The 26,134-nt window shown below is 43.5% G+C and overlaps 2 protein-coding genes across 5 annotated transcripts in view; one reads left to right on the top strand and one right to left on the bottom strand.

Moving 5' to 3' along the window:
• Positions 1–3,183, top strand: part of ATP6V1C2 (ATPase H+ transporting V1 subunit C2) — a 43,806-nt gene extending 40,623 nt beyond the window's left edge. For all 4 annotated transcript variants that reach the window (XM_019749376.2, XM_019749297.2, XM_074331687.1 and 1 more), the window contains 2 exons: positions 2,513–2,645; positions 2,905–3,183. In XM_019749376.2, the coding sequence (XP_019604935.1) occupies positions 2,513–2,645; positions 2,905–2,994 (223 nt within the window). In that variant the 3' untranslated portion in view covers positions 2,995–3,183. The remainder of the gene's footprint in view (positions 1–2,512; positions 2,646–2,904) is intronic.
• PDIA6 (protein disulfide isomerase family A member 6) lies at positions 3,121–25,349 on the bottom strand. Its single transcript, XM_019749189.2, has 13 exons — positions 25,196–25,349; positions 19,636–19,777; positions 16,394–16,451; positions 15,820–15,946; positions 13,219–13,325; positions 11,886–12,016; positions 11,209–11,323; positions 10,564–10,704; positions 9,710–9,794; positions 9,505–9,577; positions 8,353–8,511; positions 4,692–4,788; positions 3,121–4,108 (listed from the first exon to the last, which is right to left on the bottom strand). The coding sequence occupies exons 1-13, from the start codon at positions 25,212–25,214 to the stop codon at positions 4,040–4,042; spliced, it is 1,323 nt and encodes a 440-aa protein (XP_019604748.1). The 5' UTR covers positions 25,215–25,349; the 3' UTR covers positions 3,121–4,039.
• Positions 25,350–26,134: the final 785 nt, after the last annotated feature.

The following is a 26,134-nucleotide window of genomic DNA, read 5'->3' on the forward strand; positions in this document are numbered from 1 at the left end:
CCAGCCCACCTTTGCTTTTCCTCTTCCATTCGTCTCCGCCTCAGCTTGCCGGGCTGGTGCCATAGGCTCCTACTTGGGCCCATGCCTCCGGTTCACTCTCCATGTGGCTGCCAGTGAGGTTTTGTCCAAACACAGATCAGAGTTGACTGTGGCTCCTGTCCTGCCCCCCACCCCCCACCCATCTCAGAGGCCTGTAATGGCAAGGGTTGCAGTGCTGGGTTGAAGGGCGTATGTTCTAAAGCTAATCTGGAGTGTTAGCCATCCACGGTGTAGACCAGCCCTGCTTGCCTCGAACATCAGTGCCCTGAATACAGCTGTATAATAAGCACATGAACGGTGTAAAAGAAATTAAGTTCAGGAGTGTATGCTGTGGGAAGAGTTCTCCGTGGTCCCACTGCCCATAATAATCACGATGGTTTTAAGACCCTTCTCATCCGCTAAATGGGATCATTTACATGTAATATCCTGCAACTTGCTTTTCTCATCTGCTTTGTATTATAGTCTCATCAGTATGCGTAGAGCTACTTGATCCTTTTAAAGATTTTTTCACATTCCATCCTATGGCGAGATCATAATCTCAGAAAATACATGTTACACAAGCGCATTAGAGCAGACAGGCAACGTTCACCTGCGTCCTCTGACCTCCGTTGGTCTGCCCCAGTTAGTGCTTGTTGCTCTGTCTTCCTTCTCTCAGCCTGTTTTTCACCCTTCGCCTCCACTGGAGCTGCAGGGGAGGGTTGGGCGGCCTCGCCTCTCCTACCTCCATCATCTGGCCCACAGTCGGACAGAGTAGGTGCTGAATGTCTGTGGACTGACCTCAAAGTGAAGCGTTAGTTCAACCTCAGGGTGAAGTGAGCCAGGGTTACATCAGCCGAGAATGGAAAATAGGAATGGGCCCAGGTGAGTGGTGGGGCTGTGGTGAGACTGGAGAAGGCGGCCAGGGGGCTCATTGGCCTGGATCTTGGGTGATCTTTGGTGGGGAGCAGATATGAGGGACCCATCTGTGATTGATGTGTGTGCCTGCGCTCACCCAGGGGGTGTCATACAGAGGGAAGGAATCAAAGGGGCACCTTAGGGAACCCCAACATTTAAGCAGTGGAGGCAGAGAAGCCCGCGAGGACATCAGAGGCAGGAGGGAAGAGTCAGAAATGGAAGGGTAAAGTGCTTGATGTCCCTGGGGTTGGGCGGTGAGGCATTTGGTGGCGGGAGAAGCTAGAGTGTAGTGGTGACGGGCAACTGGGTGACATAGGACACTAGATACGAAAGTTTGGAACGAGAGCTCTAAGGAGTTGCGGAAGTTTTTATTTTAAACAGGGCAAGATGGTGTTATGGTAAAGGGAAGGGGGGACCATACGTGGACTGAACTCCTGCAACAGTGAGGAGGCTCCAGTGTTCTCAGAGAGCAGTGCAGGCTGAGGTAGGCCTGAGGCAATTACACGGAGCCCACTTGCCCGTATTTACGTTTCCTTTACCTTTCTCACATCTCGGTATTTCACTGAACACTGCACCACCACCGGCCAGAAAGGAGGACTGGGAAAGTTTGGGAGCCAGGGGATAATTTATGGACGTTGATTGGGAAATCAAAACTGCGTCATATTCACCGATCTTGCCCCTGTGAATCATTTCCCTGTCAGGCCAGTGAATGGGTATTGTCTTAAGGACTGCTGTCACACACCTGGCTCGAGGAACAGGAAGGCATGCAGGTGATAAGGATGGAACATCTGAGCATTTGCTGACAGTATATTTCAAAATAAACGCTGAGTCACAAAAATGCGTGTTTATTATTTATACAGCACTCAATTATCTTTGGATAACACCACAGGAATAGCTGCCAGCAAGTGATCTTAAATGTACTCAGATACACAAAGTCCACTTAAAATCTTTCCTGTCCACCCAAACTCAACAAAAGGAGTTAACAAGCTTGATGAATCATTTTGTTGTTGTTGCTCTTTTACTGGAGAAAACTCAGCTGAGCTGGGTTTTAGACAAATGCTTTGGGTCAGAACCATCAGTCCAACTGCCTCCATTCCCCGTGCGCGCTCACCATGTGATGACCACACATGGCCAGGGAAGGCCCTCGGCTCCAGTCAAGAACTATCCGTCAGGAGTGGGTTAGCATGTTCTAGAGATGCTACCCAGAAAGATCCAGTAACTCGTTTCGCCCCTGGCCCTACACATTTCCCTCAGCTGAGTTTTATTTTCTCACGCTACGTTGGCTAAAGCTTCTCACTGTTATTAGAACCCACTCTTTTATTTCTTGTCCAGTTCATTCTACTCATACCCTGTTTCCCCGAAAATAAGACCTAGCTGAACAATCAGCTCTAATGCATCTTTCGGAGCAAAAATTAAAATAAGACCCGGTCTTATATTATATAAGGAAAATAAGACCGGGTCTTATACTAATTTTTGCTCCAAAAAATGCATTAGAGCTGATTGTCCGGCTAGGTCTCATTTTCGGGGAAACACGGTAGTTGCACGTGGAGTAACGTATTTATGTGTTTTGTCTGAGAAGGTATGGACTCCCAGTGAATTTTCAGGCTGTGCTCCTCCAGCCTCATAAGAAGTCATCCACCAAGCGTTTAAGAGAGGTTCTGAACTCCGTCTTCAGACATCTGGATGAAGTAGCAGCTGCAAGTCTATTGGATGTAGGTATATGACCCAGAAACAGCTGCCTTTCTCAGGTCAGCCTCTCCACATGGGAGATACCTTTGCAAAATGCTACTTGCCAGAGACTGTGAATATCTACCTTTCACAAATATGAAAGTACAAGAGATTGTGTGCGTGTATGTGGGGGGGGGCTGTGCAGGGCAGAAAACATGGTCAGTGCCTAGAGAGCGTCCTCCAAAACATCAACACCATAAATTAGTTTATGTACTTGGAGCATGACTTTGTCTTCTTTTGTAGGCATCTGTGGAGATCCCTGGATTGCAACTCAATAACCAAGACTACTTCCCTTACGTCTATTTCCACATTGATCTCAGTCTCCTCGACTAGAACAGGCGGCACCACGACGCTTTCATTTCACGCAGACGACTCCACACGCTTCTTTCCCTCAGCCAGAACAGTTTAAGTGTCCTCCAGAATTTAGATTTTTTTTTTTAGAGAAACTGCTCACAAAAGTTAGTTACAGTTGTATTTATTTTTTTGTAAGTTACAATAAAGAAATACTCTCAGTCCTTTGAATTGTGTCTTCACTCGTACGCTAACTTAATTCAAAACTTCATTTTTCTGAATGTTTTACATAAGTGGGGACTGCCCATAAATTGGTAGCCTGCTGCTATATTTCATGTATTACTGGACATTTTGTGAGGACTTAGAAACAACTTTAAAAACCTTGAGCTAATTGCATAACCAGTTATATTTCCTAATAATCTGATGGCCCAAAGACAACATATTGGGCATAAAATGCAGTTCTCAATTGACGACCCATTGTTTTTCATCCTTCTGTATAAACTCGCTTTGCTTTTCATACATGCAACTGGAACCTCTGTCAGGGCACATTTTAAAACCTGTGCTGTGGCAGGCATCCAGACGGCGTCATGTGAATCACAAATTTACAGAAAGGAAGACAGCAGGGTCATCCCTTCATAACATTAACTTATTGGCTAAACATCAGGCTGTATTTAGGATGTGGACACTAATTTCATACATTTGTTGGCATTATCCAAAATATTGGTTTATTCTTTAATGGAAAAAAGCCATTAATATTCAAAAGAAAGAATCACATAAAAAACATATCTAAGAAACAGCCTCCAAGAACACTCAAGCAGCAGTCAGCGGGAAGGAAAAGCGTTGACAGCCCATCAGTTTTCTTCAAAATATTACTTGACAGAATACAACCCAATTCACTGGCTACAATTCATAGAATTTTTCATTGTTTCTTGAGATGCAAAAGTTCACTGTTGCAGTGTTTTCAAATGACCAATCAAGTGCTACTTCTTAGTTCACAAGGCCACTGGTAGATTCATTTGATTGTAAAGAATGTTCCTTCACTGCTGGAAAAATCCGCTCCCAAGAAAAGTGGAGTCTGCCGAGCCTCTCACAGCTCGTCCTTCTCTAAGTCGTCCAGCTCCACGTCACTGAGATCAATGTCGTCTTCCACAGGAAGCTGTGAACAGAACGGCCGTTAGGCCTTGCAGGCAGGTTATCGCAGACCCAGACAGGGCGACCCTGCAAGTTCAGCCGCTCACTTCACAGACACGCCAATTTCTCGAGGGACCCCAGATTACAGACCAGTTTCTGCCCAAGGCAGGTCTATGGTATAGATGTCTGAAGAGTTGAGCACTTAAACATTTTACTGCAGTTATGGGGCAGAAGTGTACTGGAATAAATGCTGATTGCACAGCCACAATGTTCCACTTCTGTAAGGTGAAGTAAATGAATCGCAGGTTAAATGTTCACTTTGGGGTAATAAGCAGGAAAGTGACTTCGTTACTGACATTTATCTTGGCTGTGTCTGTCAGGAATGCCAAGTGCCATGGAGCACTTACTAATGGGGAGGATGGGATGAAAAGTACTGAGAAAAAGAACTTCCTGGAAGGCCCACGGTTGTTATTTCTGGCGTCATGCCAAGGTTAGGTCCACAGGAAAGGATTTGGTCTACAAGTAGCGAAGTGCCCAGGGCTTGGGAAGATGGAAAGGATGGTGGGAGCCCGGCTGAGTCCCGCGCACAGCCTGGCGCCCGCACTCACCTCGCCGTCCTTGCCGTCCCAAGGCTCTCTGGTGCTGATGGCTGGGAAAGCCCCACCGCCCACAGGTGCCGTCGACCCACGCCCAAAAGACAGCTCCCTTGGGGGAAACAGCAAAACAAGGTTTGCATCAGACTGCTGGGGCGGGTGAAGAAAGAACTTGTAAAGAATGGCTGGTTCCCTACGTTTACATGGAGGTTACATGGAGGCCTTTCTCGCCGCTTGCTCCTGAAAAACCTCATGAACAGTATTACCTTTTCAATCAGGGTCAATACTACAACCAGGCACAAAATTCCTAAGGCCTTGGCATCAGGTAAAGCCAGTTACTACCAATAATATTTAAAAATTGCAAATTCATTTTGCTAAAATGCAAATTAATTATGTGAAAACTATCAAAGTCAATAGCTTAGGACTCGAGCGACACTTTCTGAAAGACGGTATCTTAACCACTAAAATTCCATTCCTCTTCTCAGAGACCAAACAGCGAACAGCACTTCAAACCAGACACTACAGGCCTCTCCACGATCCACAGAGGATGGTGGCCCTTCTCTCACACCTCAAGCTGGAAGGCAGACAAGTTATTCGGCGGAGCAGTGTGTTAGGTTTTGCCTTTGGCAGGTACTGACAGAGAACATTCACTGGAAAGGTGCCGAGGCCCTCCTAGCCTGAGAACAAGGCCTCCTTAAAGGAGCCTCCAAACACCCTCTGGTAAAGGTTGCTTGGAACATGAGTAAAAGAGGACAACAGCCCAAGCAGTATATCAAGTTTCCTGTATGTGTTTAACAAGTTATTTGCGTGGTGGGAAAACTGGGTAATATGGTTACTTTGCATTTCCGACAATGTATATCAGTGGTTCTTAAATGGGGGCAATTTTTGCCAGGGGACATTTGGCAACATCCAGAGACCTTTCTGATTGTCACACACTCTGTGTGTGGGGGTCTCCTGGGATCTGGGGGGCAGAGGCCAGGGGTGCTGCTAAACATCCTACAGTGCCTTTGTCCTGTGCATTGTAGGATGCTGAGCAGCAAAGAATGATCTGGCCCCAAACGCCAAGATTGCCAAGGTAGAGAAACTTTGATGTGAATGTATCAGTTACATTCAGAAAACAGGATAAATATGTTTGAAAAAACCACTTCACTGCCATTCACGGAACTATTACTTAGTGTAACACAGGACAGGATGCTGACGACTGGCTGATGTCCAGGCAGAATTAACAAGTATTTGGCAGAGCAAGTGCCTCACGTAGTCTGTCTAAAAGCTATGCTAGGACGGCTCAATTTACTAGGAAGGGGCCCAGACCAATCCAAGCTCTGGCTTATGTGGGAAATCCACACCCATGTGAACAATAACAAGAAAGCCAGTGGTTCTACTTCTCACTAGTTTTGTGTCCTTAATCAGGTTATTTACCATCTCTGACATCAGCCTCCCCATTGGTAAAATACCAGGATGTATCGCTACTGGGACATTTGGTGGACGGGGACGTTGCATAAAAACAAAAAGCTTCCTAGCTTCCTACTTCGTGTCAGCAGTACGAACAAACAGAACGATGAACGGAAAGATGCCAAAACCGTGGTAAATAAAACTGAAAACAACACAAGAACAAGACAAATAAGTGAAAAAACAAAAACTCATAGACACAGACAACAGTTTAGTGGTTACCAGAGGGTACGGGGGGCAGGAGGTGGGAGATGAGGGTAAAGGGGATCAAACGTATGGTGATGGAAGGAGAACTGACTCTGGGTGGTGAACACACAATGTGAGATATAGATGATGTCATACAGAATTGTACACCTGCAATCTATGTAACTTTACTAACAATTGTCACTCCAATAAACTTTAATTAAAAAGGGGGGGGGGATATGCCAAACCTCCCTTAAATAGGAACAAAATGCTGAGGGAACTGTGTCCATGGGGCAGAATTCAGTAATTTGAAAACAAGTTTTTTAATAGTTCATTTCTGTTCCTCCCCTCTGCCACCATTTTCTTCTTTGGGCTAAACGCTAACATATCTCTTCTAATTAAAGGAACCTGGAGAAACATGGCTGCTGCTTTCAAAGAAATCGAACAGTCATGAACTGATACGAAATCCAAGTCCTTTCTTCACTTTCGGGAGCACAACGCCCAAGTACATACTTTTATTTTTCTAGCCGCTACTTCAAGAGGAACACAATATGATACTTTCAAGGGAAGCAGCAGGAATCACTAATGTTGTCTTGGGTCGACCAGTTTTAATTGCTGCTACTACACTTATAAATGGTTAAAACCCGTATGGACTGTGTGCAGTAGTCCGACTGCGGCAGGTCTGAGCTGCTCGCGAGTACGCACGCAGCGGATGCCACAGCAGCTGTCTCCAGGCCCACGCACGGCCCGTTGGAAGCAGTCTCCTCTTGGGTGAGGTGCAGGGCACATGCTTAGTCTTAGGCAAGATTCCCGGGTACCCAGAAACAAGTATACTGTCACGTATGTTTCCTTCCCATTCATCACCACATGGTAACCGGGTGGGTTGGACGTTTCCCACTACCCACAAGACACAAAGGTTAAGAACCAGGGGCTTGTATAATCTCAAGTACAAAAGTTAACTCTCTCAGTTTTACAACATACTATTGTTCCCTGTACCTTTTCCATGAAGCATTTACCTCCTCTGAACTAAAAACCAACCAACTGGAAAGGGAAAACTGGTTGAAAATAAATGTGAATAAAATGAAAGCTGGGGTTAGAACTTGTAATTTCCAAGAAGTGAGCCCAAAGGCACAATCTCACTGTTACTTATTCTCACACATTTCCTAAGGCTTTCAGCATTAGAATTAGCGGGTGAAAATGGATGAAGTTCCTTTTATAAGTAGTGTTCCCACCAATATGCCACGTCCTGTCCAACAGGAAGCTTCCTGAGGGCAGAGAAGTCTTTCTGAATTAAAACTGTTCCAGAGAGAAGAATTCAACCATTCCTTCATAAAATACGTACCAAGAGCTTATTATCAGCCAGGCTTTACAGTAGTGACTAGAGATAAAGTTCTGTGTAAAAGAGATTCACGCTCATGGAACTCAGTTATGGGGAAGAGGAATCAATCAAATCACCACACATTTGAGAAAACGTACAAAGTCAATGCTGTGTGTTTGCCTGAAAGATGATTAAGTCAGTTTTAGGGTGAGTTGACGAGCAGGGCAGCACCGAGAGCTCTATAAATTGGATTCTGAGTTTGAGAACCGATTGCGTGGCTGCCCGTTACTACAGTCACTCAGTAAGTACACCTGTTTTTAAACAACTACATTCTCAAGCCAGTGCCCAGAAATGGAAACCACGTCATCAGTCAAGGGTACAAAGCATGCTCGGGTGGGAAAGGCTGAGACAGGACTGCTTCACGCCCATTAGATCTTTACGAGAATTGGGAAGAGCCCAAGGCCAACTGCACAGAATGACAGTAACCCAAGAACAGGAAAACTGTCAGCATCATTCTCTATGAAGAACACTTCCATGAAAAGGAGAAAAAAAGCAAAGGAAGATGATTTAAAACTCAATTTTATAAACATCTCATTCTTCAGAATGTCAAATGCAAAATCATTCCATTTCTTGCCTGGTCTATATAAACCTAGTTTCAAACCAAAAACCACCAACAGAACCAAACAAACAGACCAAACAAAACAAGTCAAAAGAGCAAAAACTTACCTGAGAAACTCGTTAATGCCTTGTTCACTGAAAGATCCTTTCAGGAGCGCAAATTTCATCTTGCGTGCGTTAATGGCTGCCATGGCGGGGTATCCGAAGCCTCCAATCCCCAGCGCGTTCTCAAGTTCAGACTGGGCTCCAGCTTCTGTCCACAGCCACCTAGAAAAGCAGATTTGTTTTCAGGGCAAAGATCCCTTTCAAATTAGAATCTAAATAGTAGACTTTAATTTAAGAACAAAAGATTACACTTCAAATATTTTATGGAACGAAATAAAAACAAAGGTAAGTTTAAAAAAATAATGTATTCTAGATGTGTTAAGTAACTACAGTTCCTCTCCCTAAGCCCTAACTCCAGGAGTCCCCGAAATGGACGGCTCTACCTATAAGACAGTTTGCCCGCAGTCTCCAAAGTACTGTCCACTAAACCTCATAAATTTTCTATCTTTGTTACCAATACCGTTTAGGTTGTTATTCTTTAAAAAGTGTAATAACTACTTTTTTAAAAAAGAAATGGATATGTCGTTATTCAATACACACAAAATGCTCAACCAGATTTCTTAACTTTTGCCAAGGTGAAAATGAAGCACTTCAGAGTGCAGCCGCTGCAGGCACACAATCAGTATTTGCTGAACTGACAGAGGAGGAACAAAGTCAATGAGAGGGAAGCAGGGAACGCGAGGCACCTGGGCCCGCAATGAATGTTGAGGATGAGAAACAAAAAGGTAAATGGGAAGGAGACACAGGCACATGTTGCCTAAAAATTTGCCTAGAACTGTCACTCACTCAGAAGAAGGTAAAGAAACACGCCTCTATTTCTTCTTTCTTTATCTAGCCTTCAAGGTCCTACAGGAATTCAGCTATGTGACTAATTAAGTTTTTGCTTGCTAGCCTGGGACCCCAACCATAATTTAAATTACAATTCCTGAGAAAAAGCATGCTGTACAAATAAGTGCTTTATAAACAAGAGACCTGCATTACTTCTTTTCTTCCTAGGTGATAATTATTTTTATATCTTAAATAAAAAAACAAAAACACGCCAAAGCGAACACAGGGGACACACATTCTACAGAAAACAGAGGGAACTAGACACTTTCAAGAAGTACTATACCTTCCTACCCAAATGATACTGAGACAGTAAGTTCAATAACTTACCCCCACATTTTCTTTTTGTATTTTTCTGCCAATTTCAGAAGAACTTCCAAATAAGAATTTCTGCCTGCAGCTCCTGATTTAAACAGAAACAATTTTTAAAGATAAAAATAAAGGAGTCTGTAGCATTAATTGATTTAGAAAGTGCTGCCAGGGCAGGCCGCCCAGAACAACAAATGGAAAGTGAGTTTCTTTCTGTCCATCGTACCGGTATCGAGAATATGGGGCAGCACAGCCACGACACAGAGCTGGTGTTCCTCACACGTCTTCTTGGCAACGTCCTCGTTGATGATCTGTGGGACCCAGAAGACAAGGGACAGTTGGAAGGCCACGTGACCCAAGACTAAAGGTATGCCTGAAACAAACACTTAGCACCATCACTTTCCTTAACGAGTAAAGCAATTTGAGAGATGGGTAAGACTTCTCCCAAAGAACACTTCCTCATTTGAGTTCTAGAAACACCGCCAGTGATACCCTGTAAGATCTCCATTATTCATTCCTGAGCCATCTACCCATGGTGGTGAGGCACTTGCATATACACAGTCTCTGAAATTAGAATGCCGGCGCAGCCTGGCGCTGACACTTACTCAGTTAGATAGGTAGACAGACAGGCATGTTTACAAGTGTTATGTATTTATATGAATTTGAGGCTCCTTAGGCCTCAGTTTCTCCATATGTAAAATGGAGATTAAAAACAGTTATTTCCCTGTAAGTGTTCACATGGTAATTAAATGAGAAAATCCACATGAAAGCACCAGAAGAGTGCCTGTTATGTGGTTAGGCGCTCAGTAAATGTTAGCTATTATTTTGAGAATGAAAAAATGAAAGAATGTTCTATTTTTAAGAAGCTTAGGTACACTTTTGTTCAGAGTGCAATTACTTTAGTGCTAAAAGTTACAAAAAGCAGCCATTTATCAGACAGGTTCTGCCCATTTGAAAATACAACAACACTTTAAGGAGCATTTTAAAAGAGCTTGATTTGAAAAGATAAAAAGTGTCATTACTGCTTTAATATCCCGACTGGAAACGTTTTCCTCACTTCGAATGACTGAAGTGGTTTACCTCAAGCAGCTCAGGAGGTGGGGCATTATCAGAAAACAAATCGAGGGCCCGGGAGACGATGTCGGATCTTGTCCGCCCCCCGTCATAATCCAGAGGAGACTCGCCTTTCTGAAATATCTTGATTGTAGGAAATCCCCTAATCTATTTTTAAAAAATCAAATTAACATTTATAAGAATGTGATCTTTATGGTTTCTAAAACTACCTCTAGGTAATTCAGTGTAACAAAAATGCTCCCCAGCCTGCACGGACGTCAAAGGGACGACACACAGAGGTCTGTCAGTCAGGGAGTTTTAACAGCTTCACTGCCAGGCTTGGCCAAATCTCATTCAAACCCTGGATATACACTTAATATATCTGCTCCAGAACAAATGAACCAACTTCAAAAGTCTTACGAACAACTTGTAAAAGCTAAAGGATCACATTAAGCACACAGAAATTGTGAAATACTGGGAAAAAGCAAACAAACGTAGTCATCACTTCAGACTTATTTGTTGTTAGTTGTAATAAAGTGACTTAATTTCTTCGTTACAAAAAGGCTCAACACCTCCCCTCCTACTTCACAGGGAGGCCTGGCATACTGGATGAAGTAACAGCTGAAAAATCTATGTGTTTCACGAAGAAAAGAGCCTCGTAAACATACTCACGCCATATCGGCCAGCTAGCATCTGATTCAACGTAGCGTCCACAGCTGCAAGCTTCACTTTTCCTTTTGTTTGTTCTTTTACCTCTGTAGCTGCAGCGGCCCATTCTGGCTCCAGGCTACAGGAAAACATTTTACCTCTCAGCAAATCCTTTAACTGATGTGTGCACTTCTGCCCAGCCCAGTCACATCACACTTGGAGAACATTTTCAGTGTAGCTTTATGAAGGACACGATACTACCCTTCACTTTTGCTTCCCGGTCCTTTGTCACTCCTCCCGAATTTGCTAGCTCCCTGTTCATCTTTGAAAATATGACAGGAAACTCCTGGCACTAATGCCAATGTTTAACACTGATTCAGAGTCAGAGCTTCTTGGGAGGAGACATTGGCGATATCTATGATCTGGATCACTTCTTTCAAAGGGACCTCATTTACATGTGGAATCTTAAGAAACAAACAAACAAAAAACCTCCCCCCAAAACAACCAAGCTCCTAGATACAGAGGACAAATTGCGGATTGCCAGAGGCAGGGGGTAAGGGTGGGCAAAATGGGTGACGAGGGTAAAAAACAAACAAACAAACAAAAAACCACAAATAAAAACCCCACAAAGCTCAAAGAGAGCTAGATGAATGTATTAAAACCACCGTGATTTTAAAAAGTACTTGCTACAAAGCACTTACTTTTTGCAGTGTCCACACCACGGAGCATAAAACTCCACCATCCAAACATCTTCACTGTCAAGGACGTTCTTATCAAAGCTGTCGTCAGTCAGCTCAATCACGTCTTTCTTACTTGAACTTTCACTTCTACCCTGTCATTGTGACATTAGACATTAAACTACGTGGCCAAAAAGAACACGGTTCCCTTTCTAAATATACATAAAATGAAAATCGCTTCTACATTTTAACAAAGTTTTTCTTTCAAATGAAAACTACTTTACGCAAATTGGGGACATGGTGTAATAGTATTATTTGTACTTGGTAAACAGTATTTACTTTCAAACAATTACCAGTGCATTCAGTGTAACACATAACATGTATCTGAATTCTGTCACTATTTGTAAGAGAAGCTTCAACGTGGCTTAAAGAATCACCTTAGTAAACACTGTTCTAATTCAGACTTAAGCACAGCTGGTTTATCCCAGAACGTTATACATAGCGACAGTTACTACCTTTTCATAGCCTCTATCATTCACGAAAGCTAAAAATAACATGTAATCCTTTTCCTTCTACAAATACTTTTCTTCAGCACTAAGCCTAAGAAACAGTCCGTATCGCTGTATTGCTTTTTGTGGCCTGGGCCAAAAGCCATGAAGGTAGGTGAGACAACTGTGCTCATTAAATGTCCAAGTTTGAAATAAAAGTCAAGAGCAAGAAATCTCTGGGTAAACTCTCAATCTGCATAAAAAAGCTCGTTTGACTGGTCTCGCAGCAGAGTGAAGGGCTATTTTATCTAAGAATTTAATGCCTCTTCACAAGAACATTAAGCATATAACGGTTAAACATCACATTTCATAGGAGGGCATCTAATATACCAATCCATAGAACAGGAACTTCTTTCTCTTCTGCCCTATGCATTTATGTAGAACTTTCCATGGGTTTTGGGCTGGCTGCCACAGACACAGGCCAAGAGGTCATCCCAAAGCTGATCTGCAGGCGAGCTGGCCTCTTTCTCTGCACTTTGGAACACGGCCTGGAACTCCGTCTCCCTCTGCAGTCCAAACTCTTCTGTGTCAGCCCTGGGCTAAGGAAGCTTTTCTGGGGCCTGGGCTTGGCCTGCAGTTGTGGTGAGATGCCCTGGCTACGATGACGGTGATTCTGAATAGGCCAAATGTGCAGGATGGCCGACTCCCTCTGGCATCAGGTGACCCAACCTTCTATTATTTTTAAATAGAAAGCTCACCCATTTAAAATATTTAAAAAACAAACAAAAATCCACAACTATCTCTACAAGGGCTCCACCCTCGGGCTTCCCAGTCATCACGCACTACAAGCCGACACTACGAAGCCTTACTTGTTTTCCAGAACTGTATCCCCCAGTCCTCCCGGCAAGGCGGTCTTTCACAAGCTGGCGCACAGCACTCAGGGCAGCGTCGACGATGGCTTCGGCAGTTCTGCCACCTACAGGCCGACAGAGGACAAGCAGCTGAATGGTGGTGTCTGGGCTGAGTGCCTACCAGACACTGACCCACTGAAGACCTGACCTTCGCACATGTCAGCTTCATCTGATGTTCTAACACGCCTGTCACTGCCTGTTTAGGACCCAGCCAATCCCTCTCCACGCTGCACTGCTCTTGACACTTGGAAAACCAATTCCTCTTGTTCAGTTTTAGGCTATTAGTAACAAGCACTTCCTGTGCATTTACTATAAATACCATCTACTCATGAGAATAATTCAAAATGTTTGCCGAACAAATATGTACAGAGATGGGTAAGACCCTTATTATCTAGTTAAGAAAGCAAGGGAAATTTCTAAATACAAAGCACCAAATGAGAAAAATAGAAGAAGCTATTTCTTGAGATAATGGACAGAAAAGGCTGTGTAAAAAGTAGGATACAAGGCGTCTAAAGCCTAGTAACTGGAAAGCAATCCAGGCTTATTGCAATCTTGCTTAAAACGCTGTGATTTTGAGTGCTTAGGCTCCGTAGCTGAACCTACTCCTAATATAAACAACAAACCCTGTGTTAAGACTCAATAATGACAATAGCCTTTCGAAGTTTACTGAAACCTCTATGCTCAAGAAAAAGTCGGGGGCTATTAACTGACTCACGAGTATAAGGATCACATATGCCATGAGGTGATCTTCAGGGTTCAAATGCAAAACTCTAATAAAAATCTCTTCAGAAAGTTTCACTTTTTAAAAAAGTTTTCTAATCAAACTACCTAGGAAGAGAGAAAAACTGAGAACACCCCAGATCTGACATTAGAAACAAAACACAGTACAGCAATGTTCAGAGTATGTTCAGATCAGCTGGTACTGCAACCCTGGCTGAAGGTACCAAGTGTGTTACTTCCTAATACAGAAGCGCAACATAAAAACAGGCTTCCGCTCCTTATCTACAGCAGGTGTCTCTGTCTTCTGAGCCAATGCCCCTTCCACCAATCTTTACCTGGAAATATACCAAGTTAAGGAATACACTAGCAAAAAAGACAGAGGATTTTCTCACTCTAGACCACGGGTCAGCAAATTATTACTGTATTTACAAAAACAGGCAACAGGCCAAATGCTAACCTCTATTCTAAACATTCAATTTTTATAAGTTAGCAGGACAAATTAGTATTCTCAGAAAAATGGTCATTTCACGGAACTTCAGAATTGGGGAGCCTAGAAGAAAGGATGTGTCTAAGGCCTTCCTTATCTCTAGTATCTTGACCCCCGGCTGGGTGATATACCAAGTACACTGGTATTTACCAAGTCACACATTTTACATGTGCTATTTCAATGAATCTTCTAGTAGCCTAAAGTAGATTTTCACATTCCCATTTTACGGAGAAGAAGCAGGTCCAGAGAGTTAAGTATTCCATTTAGCTATGAAGCCAGAATGTGACGAGGCCAGCAATTAAAGCCAGGCTGGCTGTCATCAAAATTCACACTCTATAGATTCTGCAATCCCTTTGCGTTCCCTCTTCTGAGAATGTGTTTTCCATCAGCTGGATACAACGAAGCCACCAAATACGCATAATACAATAACACTTTGTTTTACTGTGAGGCTGATTCTCTCCCCCAACCCCATTACTCCACAAGCTTGTTTTTCTCACATAAAGCAAAACCTAAGATGTTTGACTCTACATTTAGTCACCTCTATATCCCATGTAACAAAATCTTAAAAAAGAATTTATCAAATGAAACATAATTTAAACTTTAAATATATTATACCCAATACTTTTTCTCAGGACCATGAATATGCCTCAACCTAGCAATTCTGATTATCTTAAATACGATGACCTGTTTGTGATATCTTAAATTAAGTAATAGGTCTAATCCATAAAAGAAAAGAGAGACTAGGATAACATTTAGCCTGAGAATCTGGAGCCAGAATTCTCTATTCAGTTGCCTCAGTGACTAACAGCAGATACAGCTGAAGTACTTGTCTACAAAACAGGGAGAACTTGTAGTACTTATTATCAGTAGTTTGGGACACTAAATAACAGCTTTCATACTGTATGTTACAAGGCATAAAGATTCATGGGCGAAATCCTCCACAGTAATAGCAACACAGTTTAAATTGACTTCAAATTACAGGGCCTTCTTTTTTCCACACTGCTATGCTAGACCCTTTTCCTACAGTACAGGTAAGAGAGATCACAGCAAGAAAACATTTGTAAGTCTTTATGAACTATTAAGTAACGAGCATTTTTTTTTTTTTAATTTTGAGAAAGCACAAAACATGAGCACTCTATCACTGCTAAGGCCATGCAGGCCTAAACTAGTATGAATGATAAAGAACTTGTACCCGTATAGGAATCGCTCTGTGCCATTTCAGAGCTAAGGAAATTCAGGCACAAGGAGGCTGGGAAACTTGCAGGTAGCAATCCTAGTTCTTGTCTAATTTTTCCCTACCTGCTCAAATGAAAAGTTCAACTAGGGGAAGGAGTAGTCAGCAAAGTCCTTACCCTGATAATCTTCTGGTCTGTTTTTGTTGGATCCAAAAATCTTGATGGTAGGGAATCCTTGCACCCCATACTGACCTCCGAGGGACTGGTGTTTATCTGCGTCAACTGCAGCCACTTTGACAACACCCTGTGGGAACAGGAAAGAAATAACTACTTTTCTTTCAACCAGAGCAGATGCCACAAGCACCTATCATCTGATTCATGGACTCAGAGACAAGATAACGAAGGGCAGGGTTAGGCTTACAAACAGGACGAATGAGGGTTCAGTCTGGGAAACCGTTCCCAAGGGGAATGATGGGTAAAACGCAAGTTAGCCCCTGGAGGGGAACGCTGCAGCACTCAAGAATTAGCATGACTGAGGAGTAATTATGTCATTTATCTGAGAAACAGAATTGACAAAAAAAGACAACATAAAAAGTAAAATGTGTATTATCCCTTTGCTCCCTATATGAGTCTGGCACCAGAAGAAGGGTTTTGAGCTTTGATAGGCAAATTGGCTTACTATTGTACATTACATCCATTTGCATACTTATTTAAACATACACGGGTGAATGTGGACATCTTAAAAACTTACTTTTAATGCAGTTGCTACTTTCTTCCATTCTGGTGTTAACCTTTGGCAGTGGCCACACCTTTTAGGGGACAAAAACACAAATAATAGTTAACGTCTTTGGTCCCCAATTCAAAAATCAGCCAGCAGCAGTCTACTGAGGGGTACAGGCTTGCAGGGAGTTAAGCATGGGCATCAATAAAACACGCTCTGTGACCTGAAGGAGCTTACCTCTTTTCATCTTGTAATCTAAAAACGTTTCTACATTACAGCTCAATTACATTATATTCAGAGTTTAAACAAACGCTCATTCTAAACTCTATACCTAAGCAAGAGCTTAGCGTGTATCTGGTCAAGTTGTGCCTCAACATGTGGTTCGAGGTGTAAGGCTGGGCAAAAATGCAGGTTCTTGGGCCGTAAGCAATCAGAGCTCCTAGGGAAGGGAACCTACAGTTTAATAAGTTCGGCTAGTGATTCTTAAACCTATTATGGCTTGATATTCCCTCATCCAGACCAACCTTTTCATTTTACAGACGAGATAACTGCGTCAGAGCCTAAACGTCAATGTGCTTTGGCTCCGGAGGCAGCTTACGCAGTTACAAATGCACACACAATCCCAAATTAGTACACCTAACAAGTGGGAAAGCGCGGGACACAAGGTGGTGGTGAAAAAGCAGGAGCGAGGCAAACGGAGAAACAAGACCGTGAGGAAAAACCGCCTAATCTTTTAGGGACTAGTATTTGAAGAAGTTGTGAACTATAATGTACCTAGAAAAGTGCTTTTAAAAAATGATGATACAGACACAAGCCTGTGATGTTTGTGCCATTAGAGGCAACTATAGTCTTCATTTTCATTGTTTTAAATGAAGGTACCACAGTTAGTCTATCCTTAGGTGATTTGGTTTTTAAAAACCAAGTAAATTCTCTTCTAATCAGGTCTCTCAGGACCACAGGAGTGGATGCCACGTGCCAGCACCCTGACGAGCACCCTTCACACAGGATTTCATTCCATCAGCACAGCCACGCCGAAGGCAGGCCTTGTTATTTTCATCTTACAGAGGACGACGCAGAGACTGAGATGTGAAGAAACCTGCCCAATATCACAATCACTCCGTGGCGGCGCTGACTGACTGATTACTCCCGAGTCCACATTTGGAATCTCTATGGAACATCACCTTAATCTAGTAATTCAAAAATCTTTCAAGGAAATGTCCTGAAATGCTGCTTCTACGTACTTACAGAGACTACGTTTTGGTGTTTAGGTGAGCTACCTAGAAGTCCGGGAGTCAAACTTTTACAGGACATTGTGCCTCTTTAATTTCAGTTTATCATGAAAGGATTCAAATCAGAGATTATCAGAGCATATACCCCCTTCAATTTCAATGTTAAGCAGTGTAAAGACAGATCAAAATGCCACATAAATATAAATACAGCATACCCTCTAACCCAAGGGTTCTTTACCTGAAGTCCACAGATCCCCCCTCCGCACCCCCCAAAGGGTTGTGGATAAAAATTTAGGGCCTCTGTGAACTTTGATGGCAACCGCCCCCTCTATTTTCACTAACCTGTAACTGAAATTCAGGATTTTCTTCAGTTATGAACATGAACGAGCCACCACAGCGGGTTAGTTACTTGTGACTTTGTCCTACCACCACTACTGTGCTACAGATACCTGCAAACATCATGCGGGCTCATCATACCTGAGAACTCAGGCAGCCGGCTGGTGGGTCTGCGGCTGGAGCCTGTCTTTACTGTCCTAGTGAAGGAGGACTACACAACGACAGATGATTTATTTGACTGTTTTCATTGTTATTTTAATATTTTAGGTTTCCTTTGTGATCCTGTGTGCTTTATTTGATACCTAAGACCTTTATTCTAGGAAGGGATTCACAGCCTTCACCAAGCTGCCAACGTCCAAGCACAAAGAGGGTAAAAGCGCCTGCTCTAATCTGACATTCTGGGACCCGGCGCGCCATGAAGCACAGCTCTGCCAGTGCGACAGTCAGTTAATGACCGGATCCAGACCCCGCCTTCTAGATTGCAGTCTGGTTGTTTTGGAATGAGGCACACTCTCGTATATCACAGCTCCCAGAAACAAGGCAAATCACTCATGCCATAAACGATAAAGATTAAACTTGTAAAAACTGCACACAAAAGCATTCAACAATATAACAGTCTGCACAATTACTATCTGTGCATTTACTAATATGAATGAACTAAGCCATACAGAATTCTCATTTGGATTTAACAACCGAAAAACACACAGGAGCTTTTAAAAAAATAATAAAGGCATTAAAATGAACAGTATCCACACGTGGCAACACTAACTTTTAAAATAGAGGGGTTTTGTCTTAATTTGCTACATTGAACGTTAAGTGAAATAATCCATGAGGCCTGGCATTGTTTCCAAAACTCAGTTTCGTGGTCTTCCAGGAAGGAAAATTAAAGCAATAAAGGACAACCTTTCATCAGGAATACCCTAAATAAAATGCACCCACTCAGGTAAGAAGCTGACTGACTGCCCTACATGCTTGGAAGGCACAGCCCACACCTAAAAGGATCCCCTGGAGCTCAGGTCACCCCAGTTCATTCGCACAGATCACAGCTGGCTGGGGCTGGGGCTCGAGTCTCCTCGCAGGTCACCTGTGCCTGTTCGTTTACTGCACTGACAGTCTCGTGCTTATTTTGCACCATTTCCATTCATCTGTCTCTATAAGTCTATCTGTTGAGTTTCTGTTTTGTTTGCATTAAATGTTTAACTACATACTGTGTTCTGACTACATATTATACAATTGTTCACCATTAATTTTAATGGTAATTAGATCTTTACCCCACAAGGGTTTTTCCAACAATGAATGCAAGGCAAGAGAAGAATTTTTAAATGAAACCAGCTTTTCTAATTACGTATTTCTGGAAGCAATCCTTTTCCACAAACAGAATGGAGTGGATCACTGGTTCGTCCCTTTCCTCTGCCCAATCTTCCTTCTTCGCAAAATCAGTTTCCCATCCATCCCCATCTTACTTACATCGTCTTAAAATTATAAGAGTTTTTTCTTGCTTTTTTCCTGCTTAGTTACTTCAACGATTTTTTTTCAATGGACTCACTTTCCATGGCCTTTAACAGACCACACTTTGTAGGGGCTTCCATTTCCCTCTCTACTTCTTTTAAACAAACAGTAAACTTGGCTGAATAAAATCACATTTTTATATAGTATCTTTCCTTATAAAGTACCATAAATAACCTACAACTGTTTTATAATACTTACCACGGAGCAAAGAATTCTACAAGCCACAAACTATCACTCTGAATAACTTCTTGGTTGAAATTTGATGGAGTTAATTCGATTACATCGTCACTGGAGGAATACAGACCATTCACTGCTAGAAGGAACGTACAGCTCACCAGACCTGGAGGAACCACCAAAATCACATCATTAACGGCAGGGTTCATGCTGACCAGAAACCCAGGTAACCAGAGTATTCTTCAACTGACCGAGGCCCTTCAAACAATGAAGGGGGACGGCCCGGGTCAGGTCCCGGGGCCCCTGCACCCCTTGCTGCTGTTGGAGCCCCTGGAATTTTACTCCCACTGGTGCAGTGCCGAGCAAGGGGACAGACCGTCCACGCTCTCATCTCTTGAGCTGCACTGGAAAAAGATTTAAATATTATTCTTAGTGTTTTTCATGTATTAATACCTTCCTTCTCTACAACCACACTGTGAGGTAGTACTATTATCGCCATTTCATGGGCAAGGACACTGAAAAATTGGGAAGTTATGTCTAGCCTTGTGACCTTGGGTAATCCCTACAGTACTTATTTCTTGTGTTATTCAGTTACAATATTAGCACACTACCTTTATTAAAGCTGTTTTTTGAAGGGAAACATCATTATTTGTCTCTCCTACTAGACTGGGACTCTCTCAAGGGCAACGATTGCTTTTACAAATACTTTTATTTCTGCTCACACTGCAATGGCACGTCAGCAGGCACTCACAATGCTGGATGAGCTTACAGAGTTTTCATGTGAATAAGGTTATAAAGGGAAGACTGTCTATTGCATTATTAATGACACAGTTTAGCTGTACTGTGGACCAAGTACACTTCTGTTGGCCACTCTGGGAACTTAAATGCAGTTTATAACAACTATATAGGAAAACAAATTCTAAATTAACTTATGAATATTTTAAGAATTCAAAAGCCCTTTGAATTGGTAATGCTATCAAAATTTCACCTCCTCCATTTAAGTTTATGTATTTCTTTATGTTTTTTTAATTGCATTGCCTAATTCCACTAGAACAATGCTAAATAATGAAATGTTCTTGACTACCAGGAATATCTTTCCACTTGCATGATGCTGGCTTTTGGGTTGAAACAGATAAATTTTATGATATTAAAGAAATTTCCATTATTGTCTTTTCAGCATCCATGAAGATGATCACATAATTTCTTTGTTTTAATCTATCGATACAACAAATTATAAGAATGACCTGTATCGTAAGGTAGAGTGTGTGTCATCTTTGCCACATTTTCATACGCTTACTTTGTAAACAGCATTTGAAAGATTTCAAATGGAACTGTTTTTGAATAACCCAATGGTAAATTTCTTCGGGAAGGAATGCACACCAACGTTAACTGTTTTATTGCTAAATATTCTACCTGAGACTTACACAGTGCTTTCAATTTTCAAATCACTTTCAAATACATTAGATCCCTTGATTTTTCACAGCATTACTAACTAGAGAGCAGGAATCATCCCCATTTTGTAAATAAGGAAGCAAAGGCAGAGTGAGATCCAGTGGCTCATCTATGACCCATGTAAGCGGCAGAGCAGCTCTGACTCGTATTCCAAGCTTTTCCCATTAAACCATGTTGTCTTTTTAGTGCTCAAGATAAAAAGGTTCAGCATGCCAGGGCATGAACAAACAATTACATTGTTTAAGAATACTGCATTTGAATTAGAGAGAATGCTAATGTGGGAATTTCTGAAATAAAACTGCAGGCTTTACTAATGGTGACGTGAAGCCACTAAAGGGTTATCATGTGGGCGTGGGGCGGGTATGATCAGATCTGCTTCCTAGAAGGAGTATTCTGGCTGCAGTGTGGACAGTGGATCAGGGACTTATCAGGAGAACAGTGTCACATACACCAAGGGAAAGATGGGATGGGCAACAGTAGCAAATGCTACTGGGAGGTCAGGTTGGAAAGACTGAAAACTGTGCATTGGGTATGATGACAACGAGAGCACTGGGGCCCTTGGCGGCTGTGGAGCAGTAGTGAAAACAAGCAGCAGACGGTCTACAGGAGGGAACGAGTTGGTGAAAACAACACAGACAACTCTTTAAACAAGCTTCATTATAAAAGGCAGGAGAACGCAAGCAAATGTGGGGTAGAAAGATGGTTTCTTTTTAAAGATGGGAATGAACTGAGCATGAAGGGAAGAAATGTGTGGAGTGGGAGAGGCTAAAGATGAAGTACAGGGAATCAGGGAACAAAATAAAATGCCCAGAGTCAGGAGGAGGGGAGGGAACCCAGAGTCAGTGAGAGGGTAGCTGTGATACGATGACCTCCTCTTCCATTTCAAGAAGTGGCAAAGGGTGCGTGTGGATGGAGGTCAGGCCAACCAAAGTGGGGCTCCCTTGATAACTTTTACTCAAGACAGTAGCCATTAGCCCCAGGTGACTACCCCACAGACATGTGCTGCAGGTGTGAAAAGCGCACTGAATTTCAAACTTGGTAGGAAAGAAAAAGTAAACTATCTCATTAATATTTTTGATATTGATTACATGCTAAAATGGTATTTGTAGATATACTGAGTAAATAAATATATATTAAAATGAATTTCACTCACTTCTTTTTGCCTTTTTAAATGTGGCTACTAGAAAAATTAAATTACCTAAATTTGCATTACATTTTTAGTGTATGATACGCCTCAATAATCTTTTCATTGCTGCAGGAAACGTTAAATAGTTTGATATATTTAAAGAAGTAAATTAAGAACCTAAGCAGAGACAGTCCTAATTCTGAATAAGCACGAAAGTAAGATTGGTCCTGGATAATCCTCTATGGAGATCTACTACATTTAAAGGAGTTTGCCTTTTTGTTTTTTTCTAAAAATCAACATGCACCAATACTTGTTCAATACATCGAGTTCATTGTGAAATTTTCAAAAAAGGCAAAGCAAAAGAAAAGCCATCAAGAGTCCCAACTAGAACTATTCATATTTGGGTGAATATTCTTACTGACATCTCCATGCAACAGAGGTCTAAAATTTTATATGATTCTTGCTATATATTCCCTTCTGTAACTTTCTGTCACTCAAAAAAGTTACAGACATTTTCTACATAATTATAGATTACTTATTACCCCCATGTAATCATTTTTAGTGGCTATATCATGTAGCCAAATCCACTACTGACTGAATCTGATTGTTTCACATTTCTCACTATTAACAGGCTAATTCTAAAAATTCTTATTACTTCCCCCCCCCCCCCAATGAATATGATTATTTAAGAGAAAATCTTACAAGGGGTGCTGGGGTCATGGCTAACATTTTGATGTATTTACTTGTCCAACTACCCTCCAGAAACTGACATCTTCACTAAGAATATCACTTCTATGACACTATGTACCAGGTATTGTTCTAAATATTTAACATACATTAACTCACTTAAGAACTCTGTGTGGTATGTACTATCGTGCCCATTTTTAGGTCAGAAAATTGAGACACAGAAGGGTAACCTGCCTAACGCCTCATGATTAGAAAAGAGATAGAACATGGTTATGTAACCCAAATTTCTAAGCCAAGGTCTGGAGACTGCAGAAGTTTAATGCCAAGGAGGGTCATTAGGTAGATCACTGTGCCGGGAGAATTAGGTTCCTTTCCTTCTCTCACCAATCAGAACAGCAATAAAGAATGCACTCTCCTCTTCAGGCTGGAGTCACCAAAGAGAAGGGCCAGGATTTTTACTTCATGAATGTGCTTCCTTTCCGTACCAACATGGTCGTGATAACTGAGACTCAGTGTAACATGGACTTGGGCTATTTCTTTTTCTAGTAATAGCATTGGACTTTTGTCTTTAAATTTTGCCTGGTACTCACAAGAGCCTTCCCTCCTTATAAATGGCCATCCAATGGAAATGTCTTGATGATAAAGGCTTGAGACCTAAATTCCTTAAAAGGCAGTGTGACTTAGTCAAGTTAGCATGAATCAAACATAATACTCAGAAAAACAGATTAAAAGGTGTGTAATTCCAACAGCAAAAATACAGGCAGTACCTACCCCACAAAAACCCTCAAGAAAACAAAAAATCCTGGGCCCACTTAAGATAAACTAGGTCAATGCTGACCAATAATGTTCTCTGTTCCTAAAACTGACATCACCAGTCCACTCCCTGATAATGAGTACCAAGGGGGCTGAACATCGGCGAGTCTGCAGTGGATGTGAGCAGATGGTTTTGCCATCTGTGGCTTGCCATGCTTCCCCCACAGTAGGTAAGGATGCTATAAATCCACATCAGTAACATCGCAGCCCCACACCTGCTAGCAAGAGTGCATGGTCCCAAAGCAGTCATCTGGAAACCAAGAGGGCTCCCAAAACGGCTGATTACATTGATTAAAATGAGTTAATTGACAGAATCACAGCCTCTTTCGGAGCTTGGTCTGAATTCACTTGTGGGCAACTTTTAAACCGACTAAAATCTTTTTCCCCCCACACCTATTCCCTCTGCAATAATACAGCAAATATTTATATCTTGTTTACTCTCTTTAGACATGTATTAGTTCATGAATCCTCCGAACAATTCTATGGAGTAGTAGCCCAGCGTGGTTAAGTAACGCGCCCAGTCACACAGCTAGTAATGCTGGGGCGCACACCCTGGGGTCTGGATCCAGAGTTGGGGTCAAGACTTAGAGCGCCATGGCTGGGACCTTCAGGAGCCCCGAGAAGGACGGGATCCTCCACTGCGGTCTCTAAAACAGACATTTACAGAATTCGGGAAAGCCCGGGTTCTACTTCGTTGTGAAGTTGAGTCACACTTCAAGTGCTCTGTCATCGTTTTAAGACCCGCTTTTGGAAGGCACTGGTCCTTTCTAAGGCAACTGCCAGGGCTGGTTTTTGATGATCCAGTTTTTCTTAAAGTAGGGATTCCATAAAACAGGTGGTCAGGACAAGATGCAGTACGAGGAGCCCGTGGCGCTCCTGTGCACACTCGACTCTGAAGCAGACAAGGTGCCCTGTTGGGTCGCATTCCAATCCCCAGCCTCCACCGGGGACCGAGCCAGGCTGGCCTCAGCGGCCCCAACGCGCCTCCCTCCGCTCCCGCCGGGCCGGCCCCAAGCCGCCCCTCCATCAAGGGCTCGGCACCGGCTCTCGGACCGGGCTCGGGGCGGCCCCTGGAGTCCCCGCGCCCTGGGTTCGAGCACAGGGTCAGGGCTCTCTCCACCCGTGTGCTCGCGCACACGCGCCCCTCGGGGTGAGCCGCAGAAGCCCCCGCCAAAGGCGCCTCACTGCCCCACGCGCCCCAAGTCCCGTAGGGCCTCGCGCCTCTGTCCCAGCGCCCGCGCGGGGGCTTCCGGCCAAGGGCACCCCCGCCCCCAGGACTCCCGCTACGGCCCCCCAGTGTTTCCCCACCGCCCCGGGGCTCTCCCATTGTCCCCCGGGCTCCAAAGACTTTCCCTCTCGCGTCCCCTCGTGGGCCAGGCCTGAGACCCCCCTCCCCAGCGCGGGCCCGGCCAAGGCCACGCGCCCGTCAGCTCCCCGAGGTGCGGATGGCCGTGGGGGTGCGGGGCCTTCCTGGTCTCCCCGCAGGACGAGCAGGGCCGTGCTTACCGAGCACGAGATGAGCCATGCCGAGCGCCCAGGTCGCCGCGCAGTCCCGCCGCCGCCTCAGCTCTGCCGCGCTGCGCCGCGCCCCCGTCGCTCCACGTCCCGCCCTCGGCTCGCTAGGCAGGCGCGGGGCGCCGCGGCGGGGGCGGGCCGGAAGGCGCTCGCCAAGCCGTGGCCGCGCCTCATTGGTCCCTGAAGGCTTCGCTGATTCTTATAGCCAATGGGTGGCGGCCGAGTAGAGGTTACCGGTTTGGTTTTTTTTTTTTTAACGGGGGCGGGGCGAGCGGCGGGAGGTGGGACTTGATGGGGGCGGGCTCACCAACCTCTCTTCTTCCCTCGTGGCCCTCTACCCTAGACAACCCCTTCTGGGCTTTCGGTACTGTTTACCTTAGAGTCCAGTATTTGGTTTTCCTTACCTCTTGGGTCCTTATTCTCGCTTTATCACCACCTTGCCTCTAACCATTACCCATCCAGCCCGCATTCATCCCTTGCTTCACCCCACCCCTTCTCCTCTTTGTGTCCCTGGAGGATAACTTTCTTTGAGCCCTTAGTGCATCTAGGACCTTATTAAATAACATTAATTTTTCTTGTTCCCGGATGAGTATTCAGTCAAAAAACACTTGCTAAGCACATGCTATATGTAACATAATTCACCAAGTTTTGTTTGTTGTTGAATTACTTTAAAAGTTCCCATGTCCAGGGCACCTGACGGTGCAAAGCTTTTCATAGATAGGACTGGGTTTTCCGTAGAACCCCGTGAGGCTTATGCTTCAGGGCTCCTTGCAGGGTTTCCTTCCTCGCCCTAGGAGGGGCCCTAGCAATGCGTTCACGTGGTCATATATCTTGTAAAATTTGCAAAAGTAAACTACTTAAAGTATAATAGGCTACGACTATGGTATCTTTTCACTCTGATTTCCCCTCCTATGTTTGGAGTGGACTTGA

This window comes from Rhinolophus sinicus, linkage group LG05 (genome assembly GCF_036562045.2).
Source record: "Rhinolophus sinicus isolate RSC01 linkage group LG05, ASM3656204v1, whole genome shotgun sequence".
Lineage (NCBI taxonomy): Eukaryota > Metazoa > Chordata > Mammalia > Chiroptera > Rhinolophidae > Rhinolophus > Rhinolophus sinicus.